The sequence below is a fragment of the Buteo buteo genome, chromosome 7 (genome assembly GCF_964188355.1).
Source record: "Buteo buteo chromosome 7, bButBut1.hap1.1, whole genome shotgun sequence".
Taxonomy (NCBI): domain Eukaryota; kingdom Metazoa; phylum Chordata; class Aves; order Accipitriformes; family Accipitridae; genus Buteo; species Buteo buteo.
In genome coordinates this window covers 10,777,776-10,801,299 of record NC_134177.1, presented here as the reverse complement: position 1 = coordinate 10,801,299, position 23,524 = coordinate 10,777,776, and the positions used below count along the sequence as shown (strand labels likewise).

At 42.2% G+C, this 23,524-nt stretch overlaps 2 protein-coding genes and 3 non-coding genes across 5 annotated transcripts; 4 read left to right on the top strand and 1 right to left on the bottom strand.

Moving 5' to 3' along the window:
* Window positions 1-650: 650 nt before the first annotated feature.
* Window positions 651-8,372, top strand: EIF4A2 (eukaryotic translation initiation factor 4A2). The gene is made up of 11 exons (XM_075031484.1): window positions 651-948; window positions 2,180-2,225; window positions 2,318-2,450; window positions 2,714-2,853; window positions 4,068-4,236; window positions 4,432-4,541; window positions 4,650-4,793; window positions 5,212-5,349; window positions 5,625-5,714; window positions 5,953-6,032; window positions 7,567-8,372. The coding sequence occupies exons 1-11, from the start codon at window positions 920-922 to the stop codon at window positions 7,709-7,711; spliced, it is 1,224 nt and encodes a 407-aa protein (XP_074887585.1). The 5' UTR covers window positions 651-919; the 3' UTR covers window positions 7,712-8,372.
* Window positions 2,565-2,634, top strand: LOC142033458 (small nucleolar RNA SNORD2). The gene has a single exon (XR_012651174.1). It is a non-coding gene; the product is annotated as a small nucleolar RNA SNORD2 (small nucleolar RNA).
* Window positions 4,847-5,027, top strand: LOC142033456 (small nucleolar RNA SNORA81). The gene has a single exon (XR_012651172.1). It is a non-coding gene; the product is annotated as a small nucleolar RNA SNORA81 (small nucleolar RNA).
* LOC142033437 (small nucleolar RNA SNORA63) lies at window positions 5,430-5,554 on the top strand. The gene has a single exon (XR_012651154.1). It is a non-coding gene; the product is annotated as a small nucleolar RNA SNORA63 (small nucleolar RNA).
* A 1,048-nt stretch (window positions 8,373-9,420) lies between the features above and the next one.
* On the bottom strand, window positions 9,421-23,129 carry RFC4 (replication factor C subunit 4). The gene is made up of 10 exons (XM_075031483.1): window positions 22,789-23,129; window positions 22,083-22,161; window positions 17,341-17,420; window positions 16,039-16,158; window positions 14,985-15,128; window positions 14,580-14,700; window positions 14,001-14,126; window positions 12,295-12,375; window positions 10,394-10,510; window positions 9,421-9,664 (listed from the first exon to the last, which is right to left on the bottom strand). The coding sequence occupies exons 1-10, from the start codon at window positions 22,920-22,922 to the stop codon at window positions 9,569-9,571; spliced, it is 1,098 nt and encodes a 365-aa protein (XP_074887584.1). The 5' UTR covers window positions 22,923-23,129; the 3' UTR covers window positions 9,421-9,568.
* Window positions 23,130-23,524: the final 395 nt, after the last annotated feature.

Genomic DNA, 23,524 nt, shown 5'->3' with positions numbered 1-23,524 from the left:
GGGGGCCGGGACTGAGGGGGGACCCTCAGGCGCCACCATCTTGCCCCCTCACCTCACGGCCCCTCCGGCCGCCGCTCCCTGTCGCCCAGCGCTGCCCCCCTCGCTAACCGACCCGGGCTTAGCCCCTTCCTGCCCCTCACCAGGTGAGGAGGGAGAATTCAGGGGGTGTTTTAGCCTAGCAGGGAGGAGGAGGGAGTCATTTCTGTGTGGGGGACGGAGAGGGGCGAGCCCCGCGGCCCAGCAGCCGCCTTCCCCGCCCGAGGAAGCCGCTCTCCTCTGTCATCCCCCTGACTTCCAGGCACCGGGGCTTTAAAAATAACCGACATGGCGGGGGAATCGCAGCCATGACAGGGAGCCACTCTGCCCCCTCAGCTGCTGCCGCATGGCCTGCTCCCTGCCCCTCTCAGCCCGACTGCCCGCCCGCCGGGCCCGGGTCCTGTCAGCCCCGGCCGCCCTCGCCCCTTCCCGCCGCCTCCCCCCTCCTTCGCTCCCCCCGCCGCCCCCGCCACGCTCCCCCTCCCCCGCGCTGCAGCAGGGGCCGGAGCGGGAAACCCCGTGCGCAGGAACGAGGGGGGGGGGGGGGGAGGAGAGCGGGAGGAAGGAGCGAGGCGCTGTCACGCCGTCAATGGTGCAATATCCTTCCGCGCTCCGAGGGGGAAAAAGTAGTTCCACGTTCCCCTCACCTCGTGGCCCCGAGTGGCTCAGGCACCCCCTCCAGAGTACCTCAGAGAGTGGAGTGAGGGGAATCCCTTGGGAAGAGGGCTCAATCCGGGGGGATTAGTGCCTTTTTCGCTGTGGCGTGAGGCATATATCCATGCGCAGAGCAGAGCGAAACGAGTCCGGCAGCGGGGCGGATATATAAAGGGGGCTCCGGGGAGGGCTTGCCTTTTCAGTTGAGGACAGAGCTGGTGTTCGGAACATGTCAGGCGGCTCCGCGGATTATAGCAGGTATGGCGCGGCATGGGGAGGCCTCGGGCCCCTTCCTTGTAAAGGGGCTCGATGGGCTGGGCGGAGGCGGCCAGGGAGAGGGAAAGAAGCGAGATTGTGGGGGCGGGGGGGGGTGCCTGCGCGCTCGAGACAGCTCTCTGAGGGCGGCTCGGCGCTGCGGTTAGACAGTGCTTGGTGCCCCGGCCCCTCCCGGTTCTAGACGTTTCGGTCCCGTCTCGCCTCTTAGTCGCGGTTCAGCGGGGATTTAGTTCCATTCCTCGGGGTTCGATTTTTCGTTGTTGATTTAATTAGCATCCCCCACCCCTGAAAAAGGGCCATTTTTAATATAATCGCACCCACTGAGCTAAATCGTAATTAAAATGTATTGAGTGCCTTGTTCAGGATTATTTTTTCCCCTTACGATTCTCTTTGCCGCCCCCCCCCCGCCGCAGCCCCCGCTTTCCGCCATTGGTTCGCCCCGGGTTTGCGGGCCCGGCTGTAAGGGCGAGACCATTTTTTTTTTTTCCGGGGAGGGGGGGGGGGAGGGGCGCGGCCCCCCTGGGCGATCGCCCGGCGCCTTCCTCCGCCTGCGCGCAGTGTCCGATTTGCGCAATCCCAGGGGTGGAGCTCTCGCGAGAGTTGCCCGGCGCTGAGGCGGGGCGGGGTGGCGGGGGGGGGGGGGAGAACCGCAGCGGAGCCGGGAGTCCGCCTCCCCCACCGCCCCCCCCCCCTCCCCGCTCCACGCCAGGCGCTGCAGCTGAGCCAGCTTAGAGTGCGCAGCGGCGGCCATTGCCCCGCTCCCTCCCCACAACGGCGGGGCTCGGGGTGCGGAGCCCCGCCTTCAACGGCTGCCTTCCGTGAGGGGGGCGCTGTAGGCTGGGACGGCACGTCCTTGTCTTGCCGGCTGGGTTTTTGGGTTTTGAAATAGGTAAGGTTTTTATTCATCGGGGATTGAGCCATGTTTGGTTTTTTGTTTTCTGGTGGGTTTTTCTACAGTCTGAAGGTCCCCGTGAGCCTCGCTGTGGCTTGAAGGCTTGGATGATCTTTTGTCACATTGAGAGCTGAGGGACTTGGGTTAGTGGCACCCAAGCCGGTGGGGAGAGGGTAGGGGTCCCTCCGTTGCCAAAACATCAACGCACCTGCTAGAATGATCTGTCACGGGTTCCAGATATGGCTTTTGGCAGCCAAGGTGTCAGCTCGCTTCTGCATGTTAGTTGCTACTGTGTTAACAGCTTGTTCTGTTTGGTGACAGAGACCATGGCGGCCCAGAGGGAATGGACCCCGATGGTGTCATTGAGGTGAGCACATGTGAACTGACTTTTGAGAATTTAATCACTGATGGAGATGGGTGTTGGATTTAATATTTTTTTATTTTTCTTCTTCATTACAGAGCAATTGGAATGAGATTGTTGACAACTTTGATGATATGAATTTAAAAGAATCCCTTCTAAGGGGCATTTATGCTTATGGTTTTGAGAAGCCTTCAGCTATTCAGCAGAGAGCTATTATTCCATGCATCAAAGGTATGCAGGTGATTCATTTGTTGATACCAACATCGGATAATTAAGAAAGTGTTGCAAAATGCATTTGCTGTTTTATTAGTGTGCGATGATACCTATTTTTAGTAATTACTGAACAAGTGATATGATGGCACACCATCTTTCGGGACTGACCTGAAATGGAGAGAACTCTTAATACTGATCACTTATTTCAAAGGGAATAAAATAAAACTAAAAACATGAATGACCTGTGTGGGAGCAGTAAATGTGTATCCTACTTTTTTTAGGGTATGATGTGATTGCTCAAGCTCAGTCAGGTACTGGCAAGACAGCCACATTTGCTATTTCCATCCTGCAGCAGTTGGAGATTGATCTCAAGGAGACCCAAGCACTAGTATTGGCCCCTACCAGAGAACTGGCTCAACAGGTATTGATAGTGTAGTTAAAAAAAAAAAAAAAGCTGCTTGTGTGTTGCATAGGTTTCAGGTTTCACAACTGTGAGACAATAAACAGACTACTTAAGGGGCTGTAACTAATCCATTCAGAACCCTTTTTGTGTTGAGTAATGGGGGTTATAAACTGGCTTCTGTCCCACAAGTTCTCTGCTTGCTTGAAAAGTCGAGTTGATGCACGTGGAGGGTATGCTGGGGCAGGGATGCAGGAGCCAGCTGCTATGCTGTGTATAGTTCTGAGGGAGCATCTTCAGCAGAAAAAATACAAGATATATTATTAAAGCACAGCGTTCTGAGTGGAAACAAAACATACTTTTTGGAAGCTATTTGAACTTGCGTGCAGTTGTGCAACATGAAAACTGCAGTGCGCATGTGGTCACTTCATTGTTTTTGTATTTTTGTGATGTTTTCTTGACTGTTAATGCATGTCTACTTCACCTTCAAGGCTTGGTATTCTGTTTTAAGAGTGGGAGTGTTTAACAAAACTTATAGGATACTTAATTTTTTAGGATGAATGTATATCAATAATGTGGGGTCTTAAGATGAAATATTGAACAGAACTCAAAATAGACTAAAAACTATTATATACAACTTCCTGTCTTTTTCAACTAGAATATACTGAGATGCCAGTGCTATAGTGGAGATTGTTATTGAAGGTAAAGCTAAACATACTAAATCAGACAGGAAAGAAATCTAAAAAGAAAAACCAACCCAAACAGATCAGTGGAACAAGAACCTCTGATCAGAATGTTTAGCCTTTCTTCTACTCTGAAGACACTAGTGAGGTGAGGCTTGTTTTGAAGCCTGGCATAGCAGTGTACTTGTATGCTCTTTCATGAACTTTCTGCAAGTGCTTAACATGCAGGCCTTAACAGTTGAGAACTTGTTCACTTCTGGAGGCCGTGCATTTAACTTAATAATAGCAGGTGCATGGTAGTCCCTTCTTTAGCTAGTTCAACTAGTAATGACAAAAATTTTTAACTAAGTGCCCCTCTGACTTGAGATTTCTAGTGAACAACTTGAATAACAAGCAGTTGGGCAAAACCATTGGCAACTGTCAATTCTAACCATAAGAGCTGCATAGTCCTAGTTTGCTCTCTTAGCTTCCAAAGTCCATAAGCACCAATGATAACAGGGCTTAATCTTTAGTGTACCAGGAACTACTACTAATGGAAGGGTTTTATTTTAGATTCAGAAGGTAATTCTGGCCCTTGGAGACTACATGGGAGCAACATGCCATGCTTGTATTGGTGGTACAAATGTTCGCAATGAAATGCAAAAACTTCAGGCTGAGGCTCCGCACATTGTGGTTGGAACTCCAGGGCGTGTGTTTGATATGTTAAACAGACGCTACCTTTGTAAGTATGACTTAATTTTGCTCTTGATAATTTTCGAATATGAATTTCACATGCAGGAAGAGCTTAAGTAATGCATTTGCTGTCAGTGCAGAGACTTGTACTGCAAAGCTTAGTCCTAAAGGAGAGTGACATTAATAAAAGTATTTGGTGTGTTTCTGAAACTTGATGACATACTCCTTTTTTTTTTTTTAATAGCACCTAAATGGATCAAAATGTTTGTTCTGGATGAAGCTGATGAAATGTTGAGCCGTGGATTTAAGGATCAAATTTATGAGATCTTTCAAAAATTAAGCACAAACATCCAGGTAAAAAAAAAACCTTTCACATAGTTAAATTGGATGTAGATTTGGTTACTGTGTAGCTGAGAACTGGTGGTGTTGGGTGCATGCTAACAACCCAGTAATACATTTTAGGTTGTGTTGCTGTCAGCTACGATGCCAATGGATGTGTTGGAAGTGACCAAAAAGTTCATGAGAGATCCCATACGTATTTTGGTGAAGAAGGAAGAACTGACTCTGGAGGGTATCAAGCAATTCTACATTAATGTTGAAAGAGAGGTTGGTGTCAGTTGTACTTGCTCTGGCTGGAGTAGTTAAGCTAAAGTTCTCTTACCTTCTTGTTAAAGCACTGTGCTAAAATTACAGAAACCAAGGTTGAGCTTTGGTTTCTGTAGTAATGCTAGTAGAGTACACGCAAGAAGAAGAAAAACTATGCACTGGATCAAAAATGACGAGGGTGGACCTCTTTCTTAATGTCCAGTGTCCTGTGTCTTAAGATTTGGTGCAACAGTTGATGCAGAAATTTTGCTTAGTATCTTGTTCCCACTTCTCGGGTCATACTGAATATAATATAACTGCACACTAGAGCATGCTTAATTGGTGGTTGCTTTCAAGTGTTACTCCTTTTTTGAGATTTGTGTTATGTACTGAACTGTCAATGGTGTGATGGCATTTCCTGATCTTTTGTTCTGTTCAGGAGTGGAAGCTGGATACTCTTTGTGATTTGTATGAGACACTGACCATTACACAGGCTGTTATTTTCCTGAATACAAGGAGAAAAGTAGACTGGCTTACAGAGAAGATGCATGCCAGGGACTTCACAGTCTCAGCTCTGGTAAGAACTGATACTTTCACATAACTTCTGAAATGCCATGTACATGCTGAAAAACAAATAATGAGCTATATTTGAGTGAAAAGCAGGAAAGTTATAATATAGCTGTGCGGTGCTGTATTATCGTTCCCCCTGCTTAAAGAAAAATGTTCCTCCTATCCGTACCTGCTTTGTTCCATGGCAGGTAGGGACGCTGGGCTTCATACATCACTTATTTTTTTAAAGGATATTCCAGTCTGTTGGAACTGTAGTAATTACAAGTTTTTTTAACTCCACAGCATGGTGACATGGACCAGAAGGAACGGGATGTTATCATGAGAGAGTTCAGATCAGGATCAAGCCGTGTCCTGATCACCACTGACTTGCTGGTGAGTATGATCTTAACACTGAACACCTTTCTGTTAAAATCTGCTGCCAAAAGCTTCATAATTCAGTGAAGGTTCTTGTAGCCTGAACTATTTGGAGCTTCTTGGAAGAGTAAAGACTACGCTCCACTATGGACTACACAGTTGTAGTTCATCACTAACCATGTGGTCGACAAAAGCACAGGATAAATAATGTAACCTGAAGCATGTGACTTGCATTAAAGACTCTATTGCTTTTCAGGCTCGTGGCATTGATGTGCAGCAAGTGTCATTGGTTATAAATTATGACCTGCCGACCAATCGTGAAAACTACATTCACAGGTTAGTTGGCTCTAAACTCTAGTTGGTGTGCCACACTGAATGTTGTGTCCTGTACAGAAATCAGCACAGATCCTCACCTGTTTTTCCCTTTAGTCTTTGCCAGTAACAGGAGGTGTTATGCATCCATTCATACAGTAGTAACTGCTAAAAAGCTAGCAGGAAATAAAACTAGTTGTGGTTTTTGCTTTTTTTTAAAAAAAAAAAAAAAAGCCCTGACTTGCATAGCTATGGTTCTGAAATGAGGGAGGAGCAGAGCTTTTGGACAATAAAACAAAGCAGTGGGAAAACTTAGATGTGTGGTGAGTTCAGTGATGGCTGATCATTCTTTTCTGAGCTCTGGGGTAATTGCCATCTACTGAACTACCTTTTTTGTCATGTAGGCTGTGGAGTGTGATACAAAAGCCATTAGTGGCATAGCATCTTGACAGCAATGTTGGCTCAATCTGAAGGTCCTAGCTAATCATCAGTTGCTGCTGCTGCTCAGTGACTAGACCGTAATAGTCTTGGCAAACTAGTTGTATAGGACTGCCTTCACTTCTGGAGGCCCAACTGTGGTTTTGTGTGCCTTGTTTGCTCTTGGTGGCTCATCTTACGGTGGGATTCTGTTGTCTGTGGTATGTGTCTTCTGGTAGCAATTTGAGTTTTGTTTCCCTAGGTATAGTTAACTGCTTCTAGTGACTGTCCCTAAATTAAGTAAACCGTGCTTTGTTACTTGGTGTAAAAAAATACAGGAGTCGATAGCAGCAGTTGATGACACGAGATGGTGCTCAGAAACGGCGTTGACGTAATTTAGGACGTGGATTCGTAAGCGGCACAGTTTGCCTAAAGAGCGAGTCGGTATTTATATATTTCTTTTGTCATGATTATTCACTAAGTTTTGTGAGCCATTTTTGTGTATTTAGCTCTTGCTGACTAGGTGCTTTATTGTGCAGTCTGCAGGAAGGTAGAACTGGTGGGTGTAACAGAACTGTTCTGTGATGTGTTAGTGGCTGATTTAGGCTTACACAGAAATGTTGAGCTTGGATTTTTCTGTTTAAAAAAAACCCAAACCCTAAGTTTTCCCACTGGAAACAGTTATGTTGAATTAAAATTCTCGAGTGTGCTGTTCCATGTTAGTGGATGTAATGGGATTAACTTAGGAACAGTCTCAATTTTGAGCAATAGCTTATCTTTTGGATGCCACATGCTTGGGATTGGATGCATGTGGTATGGGTGTGTTAGTTGAATGGTGGGGAGGGAGACTGAGCTGGGACTCCATACATACCACAGTACTCGGCCATTAAATAAAGATCTTACTTTGCAGCCAAAAGAGTAACCTTTTCTGTTCTGCTACTCTCTATAGGATGGACACTTCTGTACTCTTGGCACTAACTGCTAGTTTCTCCTGACCAGATGTGACTTTGGTAGCAGCTAGTCTAAATACAGCCTAGCCTGGCCAGTGGCAGATAAAAGAGCAGCAGTTAATGAATGGATCTTGCAAACATTTAAAGCAGATTAGTTAACTTGTGTGTAAATGTGTTTTCTTTTTGTGCAGAATTGGCCGGGGTGGTCGTTTTGGCAGAAAAGGTGTGGCTATAAATTTTGTCACTGAAGAGGACAAGAGGATCCTGCGAGACATTGAGACTTTCTACAATACTACAGTGGAGGAGATGCCGATGAATGTGGCAGATCTCATTTAATCCCTGGGATGAGGTGGTTTGAATGCAGTGCTCGCTGTTGCTGAATAGGCGATTCACAACGTGCATTGTGCTTCTTTCTTTGGGGATATATTGAATCTTGTCTCAATGCTCATAACGGATCAGAAATACAGATTTTTGATAAGCGAAGCGACTTTCTGTCGTGAGCTCTTGTGGGGAAAGCCATTGGCTTTATCCACTTTAGGGTTAGACTGTTGGGGTTGGGTGGAAAGTCATGGGGTCTGTAAATTTTTTCTTTATTAGAAATTTATTTCCTAGTTCGATAGAAGTGGTTGTATTAGATGTTCTTTATCATTTAATAATTTACTTATGGACTAAAAGATATAAGTGCTGTATAAAGTCAGCCAATTATGTTAAACTAGCCTACCTTCCTTTATTGTATGTACTTACACTTCAGATTGAATTGGAAAGGCCTTTCAAAATCTCTAAACTTTTATAAGAGCATTAAAATGCATTTTTGTTTCATATGTATTTATTCAATAAAGTATTTAATTAGTGGTAAGTGTGATCTGGACCCTGTTGCTAAGCCCCAGCAAGCAAGCAATCATACTATTGTCTTAGTTAGGGTTAAACCCAGTAAAATTTGCCATATTGCACATGTCTTAATGAAGTTTGAATGTTCAATAAAATACTTCTATATTCACTTAAATTGTAAATAGTTGCTTCTTGGTTGGAGGGGTGTCTTGCTTCTAGGGGAGGGTGATGGCAGCTGTCTGACTTCACTACAGCGTGGAAGGTGTCAGCTGCTGTAAGGGTTCCCTCAGCAGGCGTGTTTGTGGTCAGTGGCCAGAGCTCCTGGACTTCATCAGTTTGTGGCTTCAGCTGGTTCTCAGCTTTGTCAGAAGGTGCAGGGGCTGGTTTTGGAGTAGTAAAGGGTGAGCTTGAAGTGCCAGAGGCTGTCCCTGTGTGGCACAGCTCATGGGTGATGGACATGTGTCCATAACACTTGAAATACCCTTTCATCAGAGTAGAAAATGGCTGCTTAATAATCAGTACTGACTTGATTAAAAAGCCCCCTGCCTGCATTGTTCATGCTTACTACCAGCCCAAGGTGGCTTTTTTTTTACTGCATTCAGGAGGGTGGGGCAGTACAGGAAATGGAAGGTTAAAGTAAACAATTCAACAGCTGTTCAAAGGAGCATCTATGAAACTCGAGACTCCCCCAAAGATGCTCAGCCACCCTAGAAAACTGTTCTTTAAACAGCTAACAAACAGCTTTAAAAACTGCTTTTGTGAGCAAGAGTGGAAAATTGGGAAAATCTAAGCACCTTCAGAACATCAGATGCCCTTCACCCTGCATTTTTTCTCACTTAGTGTAGCTTGGGTGAAATAAGTGTGTTGCAATACATTTAGTAGTGATTTTTTTGCAGCATTTAATGCTAAAGGGTCTGATACAAGATGGAGGTGGCATGGGACATGCTCCCTCAGGAGCTTGGTTAGCCTGAAGCTTTATGTGCAGTAAGGATGTGATCATTTTGCTAAGTCAACACTTCAAAAACAGAGCAACAGGGGCTGGAAGGAACCCCTTGCCCTTTCTCTGCTTTAGCTGCTGCTGACTAAGTATACACTCATTTTTGATGCATTTACCTTTCTGTATGTAAGCCTATAACAAAGAACCCCAAAGCAGGAGCATTACTGGCCCCTCAGCAGCTAGAGATCTCTTTAACCTAGTGTAAAAAAAGAATAAAATATTCCAGCATGAGCTTTTCTAACTGCTAAGCAGTCCTTTTATTGCAAAAATCAGTACAAAAGTACAGAGGTCCCTGGCTCTCAGAACCTCGGCCACCCATAAACCAAAAAGCTGCTCTACTCTGCTGCCAGCCACTGCCGGTGGAGCTGTTACGTGTTCTGTGTGAGCTGCTGCATCACGAGGGCACAGAGACTCATGAGCTGCAAGTATTCATCAGCACCATCTGCCAAGCATTTGTCTACTTCCTGCAAAGAGAAGAAGAGAGAAGGTAAAACTCTCTTAAAATGGTGGTGCTGAAGGCAGCTGTCTCTTAGGTTACAATGGTGAACACCAAGATGAAGTTTGCCAACTGTTGACTTAATTGCAACGACTTCTCCAGTGGTCACATATCACGTACCCATCACACCAAACCAGGAAGAATGGCCTCCATCTTCTTAAGGAGGCCAAGGCGTGACAGGTTCCATACAGGAAGGGATACACCATTTGCTCTGCAACTAACTGCTGGGAGCATCACTCTGCAGGTCATCAACATTATCTGCCTTTCTTCAGTGAATTTAGCAAAACCTCCATCACAGCTGTCTTGTCTTCCTGGTCAAAGTTTAGCAAGTTCGTTAACTCTTTTTTTGGAAAGGTGTATTTTACACACCAGAATAAAAACTTACGTTTTGCACCTCCTAGGGTTTTTTAGGTGCTGACTTAATCTTGTCTTATTAAATAAAAAAAAACCCAAAAAACCAAACCACAAACATCTTGCTTGAGTCCCATTAGAACAATATAATATGCCTAATAATTCACTTAACTGTATTTCAAGTCTTTCTCATGAAATTTCTCAGGACAAAAATTTAGGTTCTACCAAGAAACACTCAGAACTAAAAATAAATCATTATGTATACTTCTTGGGAGAGACAGTGCATAAACAAAAAATTAATCAGTGGAGATGATTAATTTTTTTTTAACTCAAGCTACAGACTTACCGCAAGTTTCTCAACAATGACAGATTTCTGCTTGTCACTGTAATCTTCGCTCTCAACAACAGTATCATGCAGCTGGTTTACAAGCTGAGCAACAGCATACCCTTCATTAATGAGATTCTGTGTCCGGGAAAGAGGAAAATGGAAATGATTTAGCAGCAGAAACACCACAAACTGGAAAACCAATCTGAAAAATTTTGTCCGAGCTGAAAGACTGTACTGAAATTTATTATGGAACTTTTAAATTTTATAGGACAAGTCAGTAGTCCGTATACAGTCCAGCATCCTACCTGACAGGGATCTGAAGTGAGCACCTAGGAAACACTGCAAGAGCACAGCAGGCATATAGCAATTACTTTGCCCAAATATTCCAGCTTCTGACAATTTACACCTCGGGGGATTTTGTGCGCTAGAGACATTTTAAGCATTTAACAACCTCCACTGAACCTGTCCAATTGTATTCTAAAATTAGGAAAGCTTAGCATCCACAGCATCATGTGGCAGTTTCACAGCCTTCACATTTTAAAGTGCCACCTACTTTGATTTATTTTCTTCATCTGGTAGTTGCTAGCCTTAGGCATACAGAGATCTGTAAGGCCAAAGCTTTTTTAGTAAAATATAAGCCATGGCAACTAAAGATAGCTTGCTTTTTTTTTTTTTTTAAATCAGTAATGCCCAGTTACAAAACCAGTAAATATTAAGAAGAGTAGTCCATGAAGACATTTAGGCAGGGAGAAATTTATGAAAAATGAGTTGGTGCAACCTTATTTTTCTGTACAGCAAAATATACACCCGTGCTTTACAGAAGTATGCATTTCAATTGTGTCAACTGCATATTGAGCACTAGTATTTGAAACAAAACCCCACCATAAAATGCCGACTCTAGAAACTGGAGAACAGTTCCAAACTACTACATTCGATTAGATCATGGTTTGAAGAAAGACTATACCAGCTCTAAGGATTTAGAAGATCACCTCTTAAGATCAACATATTTTCAGACATCACAGTAAGTAAATGTGAAAGTGTAAGATAGTGGCATTCTCACAAATCCTGGCATAACAATTCTAAGATCTGCTGCAAGTTTACAGGAGAATAAATCCAGACTCAAACCCAGAGGTCCTGCCCAAAAACTATCCAGCGAGGCTCAGCCAAGTAAAAAGCAGGAGGCTGACCAATATTGGCTTTTTTCATACAGGCGTGGAACATTTCACCAGAAGGGAGAATGGTACTATGGCATCCTCCCCTCTGTCAGGGACAACTCCTTGATTTGAAATCCAGTTCAAGACTGTCTGAGCCTCCTTTAAACTCATGAGATTAGGAATTCCCCATTCTTCAAGAGAGTAAGAACCTTTTCTGTATTAAAGAAAATAAATCCACTTCTATACCAGTAGCTTGTGCCTTCTCCAGCAAGATCTATTTTAAGTCACTGCAGTTTGTAAGACAATCACTAGTTTACTGCAAGATTCACATGAAATACTTTAAAACTGAAGACTTACTACAGCTTTATTCAGATACTTCTGATCTAACACAGTTTCCCATGTAATGAAGAAAGTGACTAGTCCAGAGACTAGTCCAGTCCACTGAAGACACAGTCCTAAAGGCCTGAGCCAAGTGTCTTGCTAGAAATTCCTACTCTGCCTAATTCAGCCTAACAGCTCCACATGTCAGCAGTTTAACTCAGGAGAAAGCCAGAGTCACAGTGGTAGGGAATCTTATTTGCAGCTTTGACAGCTCTTCCTCAGCAAGGAAAGATCAGAGTACTAACTGGTAAAAGACACATGTTCTGAAACGTGCATCCTAACTGACCTGAGGCCAACCGTTCTTCAGCTGCAGCCCAGCAACAAAGGATTCACAGGGCAGTGACCTAGAAAAATATCCAGGCTAGAGCACTAAGAGGACTCTACCTTTGCCAGTGTTTCCAGTTTCTCAAATGAACCACTCTGGCAGACAGATAGCAGTTCATCAGTTGTTTCTTTAGGGATGACCTGTAAGAAGAAGTTACATTTCTTAACTTCAACTTTGTAAACTTCAATTTTAAGTTGATGCTTATGGTAACAGATACAAACTGCTTATGAAGGAAGCCATTTTAGTATTTCATTCCTCTACACACCCAACCACTTTCAAGCCAGTATATAAGACACACTAGCTAAATTTTAAGAGTGAGAGCAAGGCTGTAATATTTGTCCTATATTGGTGATACTAAAATAAAAACTATATAACGATAGTGAATTGTCAAAGTCACCTTCATAAATCCAACACACAATCATTTATTCAGGACACTAAGTGGAGGACCTACTTCAACAATTAGATCAGCCAATGCTTTCTGTACCATTCGACACCTAAGCAAAACAGCAAATCAGTTTTCTCTCCAGTGATGCACCAGGGACACACAAAAAAAGCCCAATGCAACAAGATCAGACAATACATCAGAAGAAAAAAAGTTGACATGCAATTATTTAGCTCTGAGCAGAAAAGCACTGCCCACGTTCTCCCCTCTACTCACTCCTGTCAGTTGAGGGCCTGGACAGTTCGGTTTCAAAGCTTCTGTATTAATCTTTTGTACTAAGGTCACTCCAGGATCACAAAAGTTATGTACAACCAAGAACTTGAAGTCTTTATGAAGACGTAAAGTTGGGTTCCTTTGGTTTAAACAAGCATTATTCAATAATGGAATTTCATGCTTCTCTTTCCTATCATTACAGTCAACTTGTCAGGTTTCTTAGAAACTGAGATTTACAGATAGCTGTAAGTGAAATCCAGCCCTTTTCTACAACTAGATACACAAAACTGAACAATTAGTTCACTGAGAAAATTGTTTAAAACTATTCTGTAAAACATGCACAGTAGCAATTGCCTCTGGTTCCATCAAAATGAAAACCTCACAACCCTTAGAATTAGCTATGGTAGTAGCACCTTCAAGGGAAGTGTGTCCATCATTAAAGCCCATTTAATTTTCAGCTCCTCAACTCCTAATCTCACATTTCTTTGTTTATGGGTAAGTATTTTGCTGCTATAGGAACACCTTCACACAAGTTTTATTAAATGCATTTCCTCTCAGGTTTCTCCTGTCCTTGTCAGTATTACCTATGTCATTCTAGAAGAAATCACTGCTATTTTGTTAAAAAACAAATTCTACACAGATCCTTGAAGAGACACTGTCACTGTGAACATTAAGTTGAAAATGAGCTGCTACTGGAAGTCATTCCCCTGTGGTGTTTTCAAACTATATATTGCAACGATCTATACTTATGTACACACACATATATAAAAGCACCAAAAAGATGTTCCAGTCTACTCTCCCACAACAGGCAATACATTTTGCATTCGTGGACAGAATATTTCAACTTCAGTTTGAATTATAAGACTATTTTACAGTTTTCCTTGACTTACAGAATAAGTTGCTAGAAACTTGCTATGTAGTAAGTGTACAGAATCAGGCAGTCTATAAAATTCTGGTGGACAATGTATCGGTACCATACTGCAATACTAATGGGTATAAAACAATTTTTTTAATCAAACTTAGAGCAAAGGTAAATACAGGTAGCAAGCAGACTTACTACAAAAATGCTTTTCAGACTAATTACAGAAGAAACTGTAAAGCATAGCTTACCCCAGCAATTTCAGTGACTATCTTCTCTGTGATCTCTTTCCCACCCATTAGGCGAGTGGCACTTTGAAGAAAAGTAATTGCTTTTCTTAAGTCCCCTTCTGACACTTTAACAAGGTACGATACTGCCTGAAAGATGATGTCAGAAAATGCCAAGTTATATGTTCACTGTTAATTAAAATCCAGTACACTTTCTCAGCACATTGATTTTAAAACATCAAGTAGTGCCTAAAGCAGATTATCACAGACAGGCACAATACACAAGGTACAAAGCAACCTCTCAGTAATATAAATGTGTGCTGGCAATTTTGGAATGAAGCATGGTTTAATGCAAGTATACTCAGCACAGAACAAAAAGCCCTATAGTTTTGCTTCAGTTTTCCCTAGTGGACATTCCCTGGTTTTAGGAAGACTCTTAAAATTCATCCCATCTATGGAAGGAAGATAATACCTAAATGAGTTTTTATACTGTATTTAATAAAATTGAGCAGTCTGGAAAAGTATCTTGACTTAGCCCCTTTCACTGCAATGCAGTTATGCACTGGATTAAGGAATAAAGTTACATGGCAACCATGAAGTTACCTCACTGCTGATTTTCACATGTTCCTTCTCAGAAACGTCCAATAGCCTCTGCTGTTGGATTTTGTCTGACAAAGGCTTGAAGCGGAATTTGGAGCATCGAGATGTTAAAGGTTCAATTATTCTGAAAGAAAGGAAGGTAAGTGTTTGGTAAATGAATGCATGGGTGAAGTTCATACAGATATCACGGCAGAAAAGGGCAACATAACTGTAAAACTGCAACACTGTAAAAAATTAGTTGAAACCTAAACATTGTCTTCAGTCTTGTATTCACATAGCTAGATCTCTATTCACTGAAAACTATGAAAACTAGGTATCAACCTCTTGGTGCGGGGAGGGGGGGAACCAAAAAAGTCTAGAGTACAGGAGGGGCAACAAGTCCAAATAAGCAACAAATTTGACACATACCTGCTGATGTAGTTACAAATAAGGCAGAAACGTGTTGTTTTAGATTCTTTTTCCATTGTGCGTCTTAAGGCTGCCTGGGCTGCTGAAGTCATTGAGTCTGCTTCATCCAGGATTACAATTTTAAAAGGAGGACAAACTTTACCACTGAAAGACAAGAAATCTGTTAACCAGGAGACATGCAATGTATAGACAAAGTAAAAAAAAAAAACCAACCAACCAAACAACAAAAAACCCCACTGCAAATAGCAAGTTATATTTTACTTAAGTATTTATACCCAATAAATAGAACATATTCAGAGGTTCAATTTTTTTTTATTATTTTTAGATAAAGGACTAATATTTGTAATATTTATAATAAAGGGAGGGGACGACTGGGTTCCCACAGAAAGACTGGCACTTGAATACTGCAGAAGTCATCTAAAATACGTGCTCTTGCTTTAAGTTTCTTCTTTGAACAACTAATGCAGCTCTTCTTTTTACAGGCTTCCTGATTCCCTGAACTTCAAAGAACACTGCAACAGACTAATTTCAGTACACAAGACCATTTCTTGCCAGATAGACCTGGCATGCAGTTTCTTCCCGCTATTTCCACAATCTGTTTTTTCCACATATACAGCTTCACCTGCACAGGGCTTCTCACCACCTAACACCAGAGTCTTGTTAGCATCTTATAAACTAGCACCCATCTTGTATGAGATGCTGCAGATTAGAAGTACTAGACAAGTAACTTCCAGCACAATTTACCCAAAGAAGCTTTCCTATGGTAGTCAGACAACATTTGCAAAGGCAACAATGTATCACCACATCTAGAAGGCTTGATCTTTTGGGGTTTTCCCTGTCTGCCTCTCTCTAACAGCACTAGTAAAAGCTCCCCCCAGGTATTCAAACTCTAAACATGAAATTACATGAAGTCAAAGCTTAGCCAAAGCACCGTGTGTATTGCAAACTTCTGGGCAGTGCTGATCCATCATTTATATTAGAGTTATAAAGTTAACCTAAACAAAACCAACCATCTGCTTCGTCCTAAGCAAGAGGGGTTTGATCCAGCACTTACTCTGAACGGCTTCCAGATGCAGTTAGCTGAGCAAAAGCCTTCACTTTTTCCCGAATCACTTGTATTCCACGCTCATCAGAAGCATTTAACTCAAGGACTCTTTGCCGGAATAATTCAGGCCTGCAAAATTTTTATTACAACATGTATCACTAGAAGAGTTAGCAGCTAACATTATAAAGTATATCAACAACCCTTCTAGCCTTTTTGAATGGCAAGTATTATCTTTGCCAGCATTACTAAATAACATACTTTGTTAAAAGACAGTTAAGTTGAGATCATTAAATGTTAGGTATGAATTTCCATTAGCTATTTTTACAATTGCCTCCCAGACTGCAGAAAACAATTAAGTGTAAAATTACATCAGTTAACAAGGAAAAAAAGTAGGAAGTTGGCTTCATAAGTTCAGAGCGCTATATTATATGCCTTTCTACTTATACGTTGTAAGCAATGTGGAAGAACCAGTAAAATGCCCAGATAGAGTCACTGGCAGTGTTCTGTCATTGCAATACTACCGGAAAGAAATACCTAGAAAGTATAATACAAACAGTAAGCAGCAGTACTATACAGCAGCACCTCTGATTAAAAAAAACAAAGAAACAAACAAAAAAACCAGTGGATTTAAGTTCTGGGAATTCAAATGGACACACAATGTGGAGTTGTCTTCCTACTATTAAACTAGAAGTGGTTTCCTCCAAAAAACAACATGAGCCAAAAATTAAAGATGACAACTGAAGGCCAGGGGGAGGTACTAAAGTCGACATTAGATTTGATCATAATATCAAACCACCTCCTCATCCATTTTTTGTTCATGGGTGACTGAATTCACAACTCAAAAACTCCCAAGTGTTACAAGTGAGTTGATGAATGTACACAGGCTGAATTTTAGTCTAACTCCCAATATTACTTCCAGACGCAATTCAATGGTGCGCAATAGAAAGATTACAATTCAGACATTTTATGAAGTACTTTGAGATCTGTGTGTAGCTAATAACTTACTGAATATACCATTAAAATTGGAATTCCTTTACAAAGGTCAGTTAGCCATTTTTCATACTCTTTGCTATAGGGTTACATGGCTGCTAGTCTCAAGTGTATTAAGTCTATATTGATAACAGAAATCAATGACTTGTGACAGAACAAATAAGAAAGAAATCTCATGTTAGTGCCAAATTAGAATGTAAAGATATTCCTGAAAAAGACCTAGAAGCTACATCAGAACAGGCAATGACAAAAGGCACTCCGTCACGTGATTAGAAGTCATATGATCATTGGTTACACCAAAGCAACTTGATTCCAGCTTACCCATAGAGTTCTCTAGCAGCTGCCAAAATAGTGGAAGTCTTTCCAGTTCCAGGTGGGCCATAGAACAACAGATTGGGAAGCTGAAACAGCAGGGCACCATTTTTAAGAAAAGCAAATAAACAAAACAAACCACAAACAAGAAAACCTACTGAAAATCTGAGCTCCTAATAGAACAGAAACTATCTACTCCTCCTGGTAAATAATACCAAGTCTCTCACTTCTAGGTCATTGCACATAGTGCTCTAAAAGGAGGACAAACAGTTGCTGTTTATAACACTGCATGAACAAGTTGTTATTTGGTGGTACCATCACATGGTCTATCAAAATTGATACTTCAATTTATATCTTATTTTGATATATTCCCTCCAGGTCACGTCTGAGATCACTAAAGCTTATAGAACTTACTGTTATGACTGCAGTGACATGCAAATGTATCCAAGGATGCCCTTCAAATAGTCTGGATAATACTAGCAGTGAGTTGTGACAAAAATCTGTCACAGGTTAACTATCCCTTACTTTCTCAGCTCCCCAGACTGCCTTTTCAAGCCATGCTGTGAATTCTGTGCTGCCATTAACTTCACTGCAGTAAGGTAGCTTTGAATGCCTGCACTATACTGCAGTGAGTGCAATGCAGACATAACCTAACACTAATCACAGAGATGCTTGCAACAACCGACTGGAAAGCATAGTGCTGGCGAATTTCTACATACATCCAAGGATTTTTCAAAGGAAGAGACCAGTGGAATTTCTTAAAAAGAATAGGTTAACTGCTCCTTCAAATAATTTAATTAATAATCTCAGCATGAAAAATAGGAATGCATTAAAGAAATATGCTGACACAGGAAGATCAAAGCAGCACAGCAAAGACTGCAGTAATAATTATAGGATGACATTTAACAGCACAAAGCATAAAATCTCACAATTTGAGAATATAATTAAATATCTGCTAGACATCTGGAATTCATTAGCTCGAATAAAATAAAAGCTGACTGTTTTGTCTGTCAGTCAGAGGAACAGTGTAAGCTTGTGTAACACTGTGGCCCTAGAATGTGCACTTTCAATACAGATGAAAAATTAATGCTAATGGGGGCTAATAAGACTTCCACACACAGTTCAGGTCACCCTTAGTCAAGGATGATGAATCCAAACCGGGAAAGGTGATTAAATGAGTGAAGAGCCTATCTTATGAGAACTGACTTTCATTTTAAAAGGTTTGATTTAGTTAGCTCAGCAAAACAAAGCTGAGAGGGAATATGACTGATGTCCCTATCAGAGCAATGCAGGGACACAAAACAAAGTTGGCATAAACCAAATTTCCGTAAGTTAGCCATGCTAAATTTTGGTTGAAATCAAGCTTTCTAATTAGCAAAGGAATGATAGCTTTCTATACTACTATTTCAAGTAATCCCCCTTACGAATTATCAGGTTGTACTTTAAAACTGCTGCTTTTGACAGCAGGGGATGTTCCAGTTCTACATTCTCAGAACAAGACTCCAAGAGTCCCCTCCTATCAAAAAGACAAACCTCTCAGTCTGACTTGATTTCCAGCCCTTCCTTAATAAATGTTCTGGTTTTAAAAAGAGTCAACTAAAATTAGATTAGAGAATTTTATGCTGAACATAGCAGGCAATGCAGACAGAATGGGAACAGCAAAACCAAAGACATCCAAAAGCAGAGAAAAATACAGGAGTACACAATCCATAATCAGAAAATGAAATAGACACAGAGCAGTTTGGTAACAAGAATCCCATTTTAACAACTAAGATAAGACACAGAGAACAGATTCAACTGTGTACGTACTGTAAAAGTACAGATTGAAGAATTTCGATCTTTAATCAATTTATAGTAAATAAATCCATTTCAAGTTTTGCCTGCTCTTTCTGCCAATCATTCGTCGCTTATTTCCCTAGTTACTAAAAAGTAAACAGCATCCAGTACTAACAAATGTTTTTTCAAGTTTAATTAGCTACCACAACATCATTATCCCCCTATATTTTTTAGGAGAGCTCCAGGGAGAGGAAGTGTTTACTGAATGACAGCTGAAAATTCATCAAAAACCATGTTAGGTTAGCACCCTGGAAGGGTAGACATTTTTGTGGAGATTTATAATTTCATGCCTCTGTGCTAATACACACTCTACTAGTTCTCATTACAAGCATTAGCAGGTAAAAAGTTTTAATAAGACTCTGTTTCCTAATTCCATTAAACCCATACTTGACTACTGTTTCTGTTTCAGCCTCCTTTCTGCTTATTTCTCCCTGAAGTTATAACCAGTATTTACACTACTTTTCAGCAAGGACAGCCTAGTCCTTTATGTAACGGTAGCAGTATTTTTAAACAGACTGCAACCTGATCTGGTTATCCATTTTTCCATGCTTGCCAGGGGTAAGCAGGATACCTGCAGGCATCACCCTGCTTATGGGAAAGTTACCACATATAGTGCAAACCCCAACTCCTTTTCTAGAAGTTTCAGTACAAGTGAAGATGTAAATTGCAATGATAATCCTACACCTAACTCCCTTTTCAGTCATTAGGATATCACCAAGTAAACAAAAATGAAAGAATACTATGACACTTGTCAGTTTCTTTGCAAAAAGCAACAACAAATCAAGTCCTGGGAGACAGAAATAAACCCCTCCAGTTCAAAACCACTTGGACTCTGGACTCCCCAGTTTATAACAAGACAGATGCTTGCTATTACAGATGAAGATATATCAGGAACTTAAAAGTCCTGCTCCATTTAGCAGCTCCCAAACCAAGGCCCACAAATACAGGCCAATCAACAAAGGACTGGCTCTCCATTTTCAACACTAAGGTTTAAATAAAGCACATTACACAAACCTACAGTGTTGTCACAGCTGTTTCTTTGATCTCACTAGATCTCCAAATTCAGTAAGAACTTCTGAAATAAGTACCAGTCACCTCAGAGTTTAAATTACACTTTTGCCTTTTTGACACAATAAGCCCATTCAAGAATTAACAAAAATGTCCAAATTTTAAAAGCGTCAAATATTTTAAAGTACATGCGTGATTTTGTTCTCAAATGCCTTGCTGAGTTTGGGTAGCTATAGCAAAATACAAAGCCTGCAACCATAAGAAGAAGTTATAATTTGCCTTTTCAACTCAGAAGGCAAAAAGTCAACACAAGTGTACTAGGCTCATAACCTGAGAAACATTGCTGATCCAGAAGCTGTAAGGTTTTAAATAGCTGTTGCTCAAAATAGAACTTCACAGCCCATCACCTAAGCAAAGTTACACGACTGATATGTCCAAACAGAATAGGTGGCAGCACCTCATTTCTCCTTAGATATTAATAGTTCCTGACTAATTACCTCAACTGTACAAATACTATAATATAGCAGCATTGCTGTTGAAACCCAGATTTCTATGGGTACAACACTTCATGACAAGGTCACATTACAACAGCATTCTCAAAGTAAGTTGAATCTGGAGACATGAACTAAAGAAAGAAATTATACAAGTCTTTCCCAGTTCTGTCATACCAGCTTCATTTTGGCTCCCTACACTAAAACGCATAAGGTACTTCTGCTTTTGCAAGTTCTGATTAAATGAATATTTTCAGATAGAAATGGGCTCATATTAGTCAAAACCAGAACTGCAGAGCAAATTGTCTTAAGATAAAATTTTCAGATCCCAAAGACTACCTATGCATATTGTGCATCAGAGCACACTACAAGTGAAAGGCTTCTTACATAAAACTCTGGAAGGTCCAAATTGTTTGTTTTAGCTCTTGGTGAGCAGAGAGCCGTAGCACAAATGTCATTTTCAGAACATCCTTACCAACCACTTCAGCTGGCATTAGCAGTCCACGAAAACAGAAACAGCTTTTGGAGCACAAGAATGACCCTTCTAGGTGGAAACGTGGAGCAAAAAGTCTCAGCATGTACGAAGGAAGGAATTGACCAGATTTGCAAAAAAAGCACAGCCATTTCTTGGCTACCTACTTTATTTCTCCCTTCAGTCCCTCCACCTCCCCATCATCTGCTTTGGAGGAAATAACCATCATTCATACTGAATATATTTACTAAATTTTTATCCAAAAGCACATGCAAGTGTAAACAAAAGCAACTAAAAATGCTCTGCTCACCCTCTTTATATTCTTAGGTCACAGACACCAACACAGGAGTGACGTTAGTGCAATTGTCATACTTAGCTTTCTAAAGCCAAAAGAGACTTACCTCAAAACTTTAATGCAAAAAATTGGGGGATCACTATCTAAGTCGTAGACCTGGCACTTGCAACTTAAACTTCCCTCATTAGCAAACAGTATATTTGTTTTAACATTTAGCAGTTTCACAGAAGCACTAATAGATCACTAGAACTGTTTAGGAATGACTGGCAATCCAGACTTTTCTATGAAAGAAAGATTTCCCCTCTCCTCTTAAACACAAATGTCAAAAGTACTAGCTGAATAGTAGTGCAGAGACAATAAAAGCCTTTCCATATTTGAAACTATTAACAAGAAGTTTACCAACTGAGCTTTTCTGGAAAAATTCCAAACTGTAATACAGAGCTGACAATTTTACAATGTCCAGAGGGCTGGAAACATCACAAATTTCACACATATATCACAACATACTATAAGGAAGCCACTTAGTTTGTTGGTAAAGTACCACTGTAAAAATTATCATTGCCAAGTTAGAAAAGATAAGTTTTTGTTACCACTGGCTAAAGTTTCTGCCTAAACGTACTGATTGGGTAGATATTATCATTACACTCACATCAGCACCTTCCAAGGACTTTTTCAGCACAGCAACAACTTCATCCTGGAAGGCAACTTCATTCACATTTTTGGGGCGACTAAATGAAAAGACATTAAATGCAATTTATGAACTAACACAGTTTCAGAAGCTTGAAATTGAGAAAAAAAAAACATTTCCCTTTCCGATCACATCAGGTACTGAAGAATTACAGCAAGTTTTGTAGTTGAGGTCAAAATCGTAATGGGAAACCTGTCTAATGCCTCTGGTCTGTATTATTGAAGTGATCTAATTTCTCAGGAAGCTGTTTGTCTATTTCTATTGTAAACATCTGCCCGAGCTGTCTTTAGAAGCAGAACTATATTGCAGACTGCAATATTTTACCAATTTTTGAGCTGATAAAAGCTTCTCAAAACCAAAGCATTTAATGCACTTCTGCAGCAAGCCACAGCGATGAAACGGCACCACTTGACATGAGCGATGCAAGCATTTTCTGCTCAGTTAACACCAACAAAGGGCTCTGACAGGAGTTCACAGTGCTGGTTTTCCCCCATAACAGAAAAAGTTAAAGCTGTTCTCCCAGGTGGGAGACACCTACAGCTGCAACCCCCTTTGCTATGCACCCACCCCCTCTTCCACACACCCCCTCCAGATCCAACCCCCCCACACACCCGACCAACCACTGCCACCCCTGCCTGCGACCCCACTGCCCCAGAAAAGCCCTTACTATTTCTCCACCCAGGGGATGGGTTTGAGCTTCTTGCCCTCCCCGCTGCTCCCCGCTGCGCCGGCTGCGCCCTTCTCCTTGGCAGCGGGGGGCTTGGTGCTGATGGAAGACGGGCCTTTGAGGAAGGCCTGCATAGTTCCGACTGAACTGGGCTGGGCTGGGCTGGGCCGGACGCAGCCCAGCCGCCGCCTTCACCTCACAGCCTCACACCCCTCAGCCCAGCCGTTAGACCGAGCACGGCCCACACACAGCCCACAGCGAGCGAGCGAGCGAGCGAGCCCACCGCACCACAGGCCCCACAGGCCCTTCCCGCCAACCCGCCACCGGCCAGGGGCGGGGCCGCTTCCGCCTGCCGAGAGCCAACCACAGAGCTCGGCCCCGCCGTGGAGACGGGCGCTGACGTAACGCCTAGGAGCTCCAGGGCCGCGCGGCGCCCGCCGGCAGCTCTGCGCACGCTCCGGTTTCTGGAGCGGGGAGGGGGGGGGGGGGAGTGGCGGTGGGGGTGCGCGCGCGCAGGGCGGGGAGCGGGCGGTGCCGGGCGGTGGCGTTACCTCAGGACGCCATGGCCGCTCTTCTCCCTCAGGGCGGCCCCGGCGGGGTGCCGGGCGGTTGCCGCCCTCTCCTCGCCATCCCTCACAACTGTCCCTTCCCCAACAAGTGAAGGAAAAAAAAAAAAGCCCCGTACCAAAGCAGCGCCGAAAGGAAGCGAAGGAGGGGCCTCTCCTGTCAGGAGGTG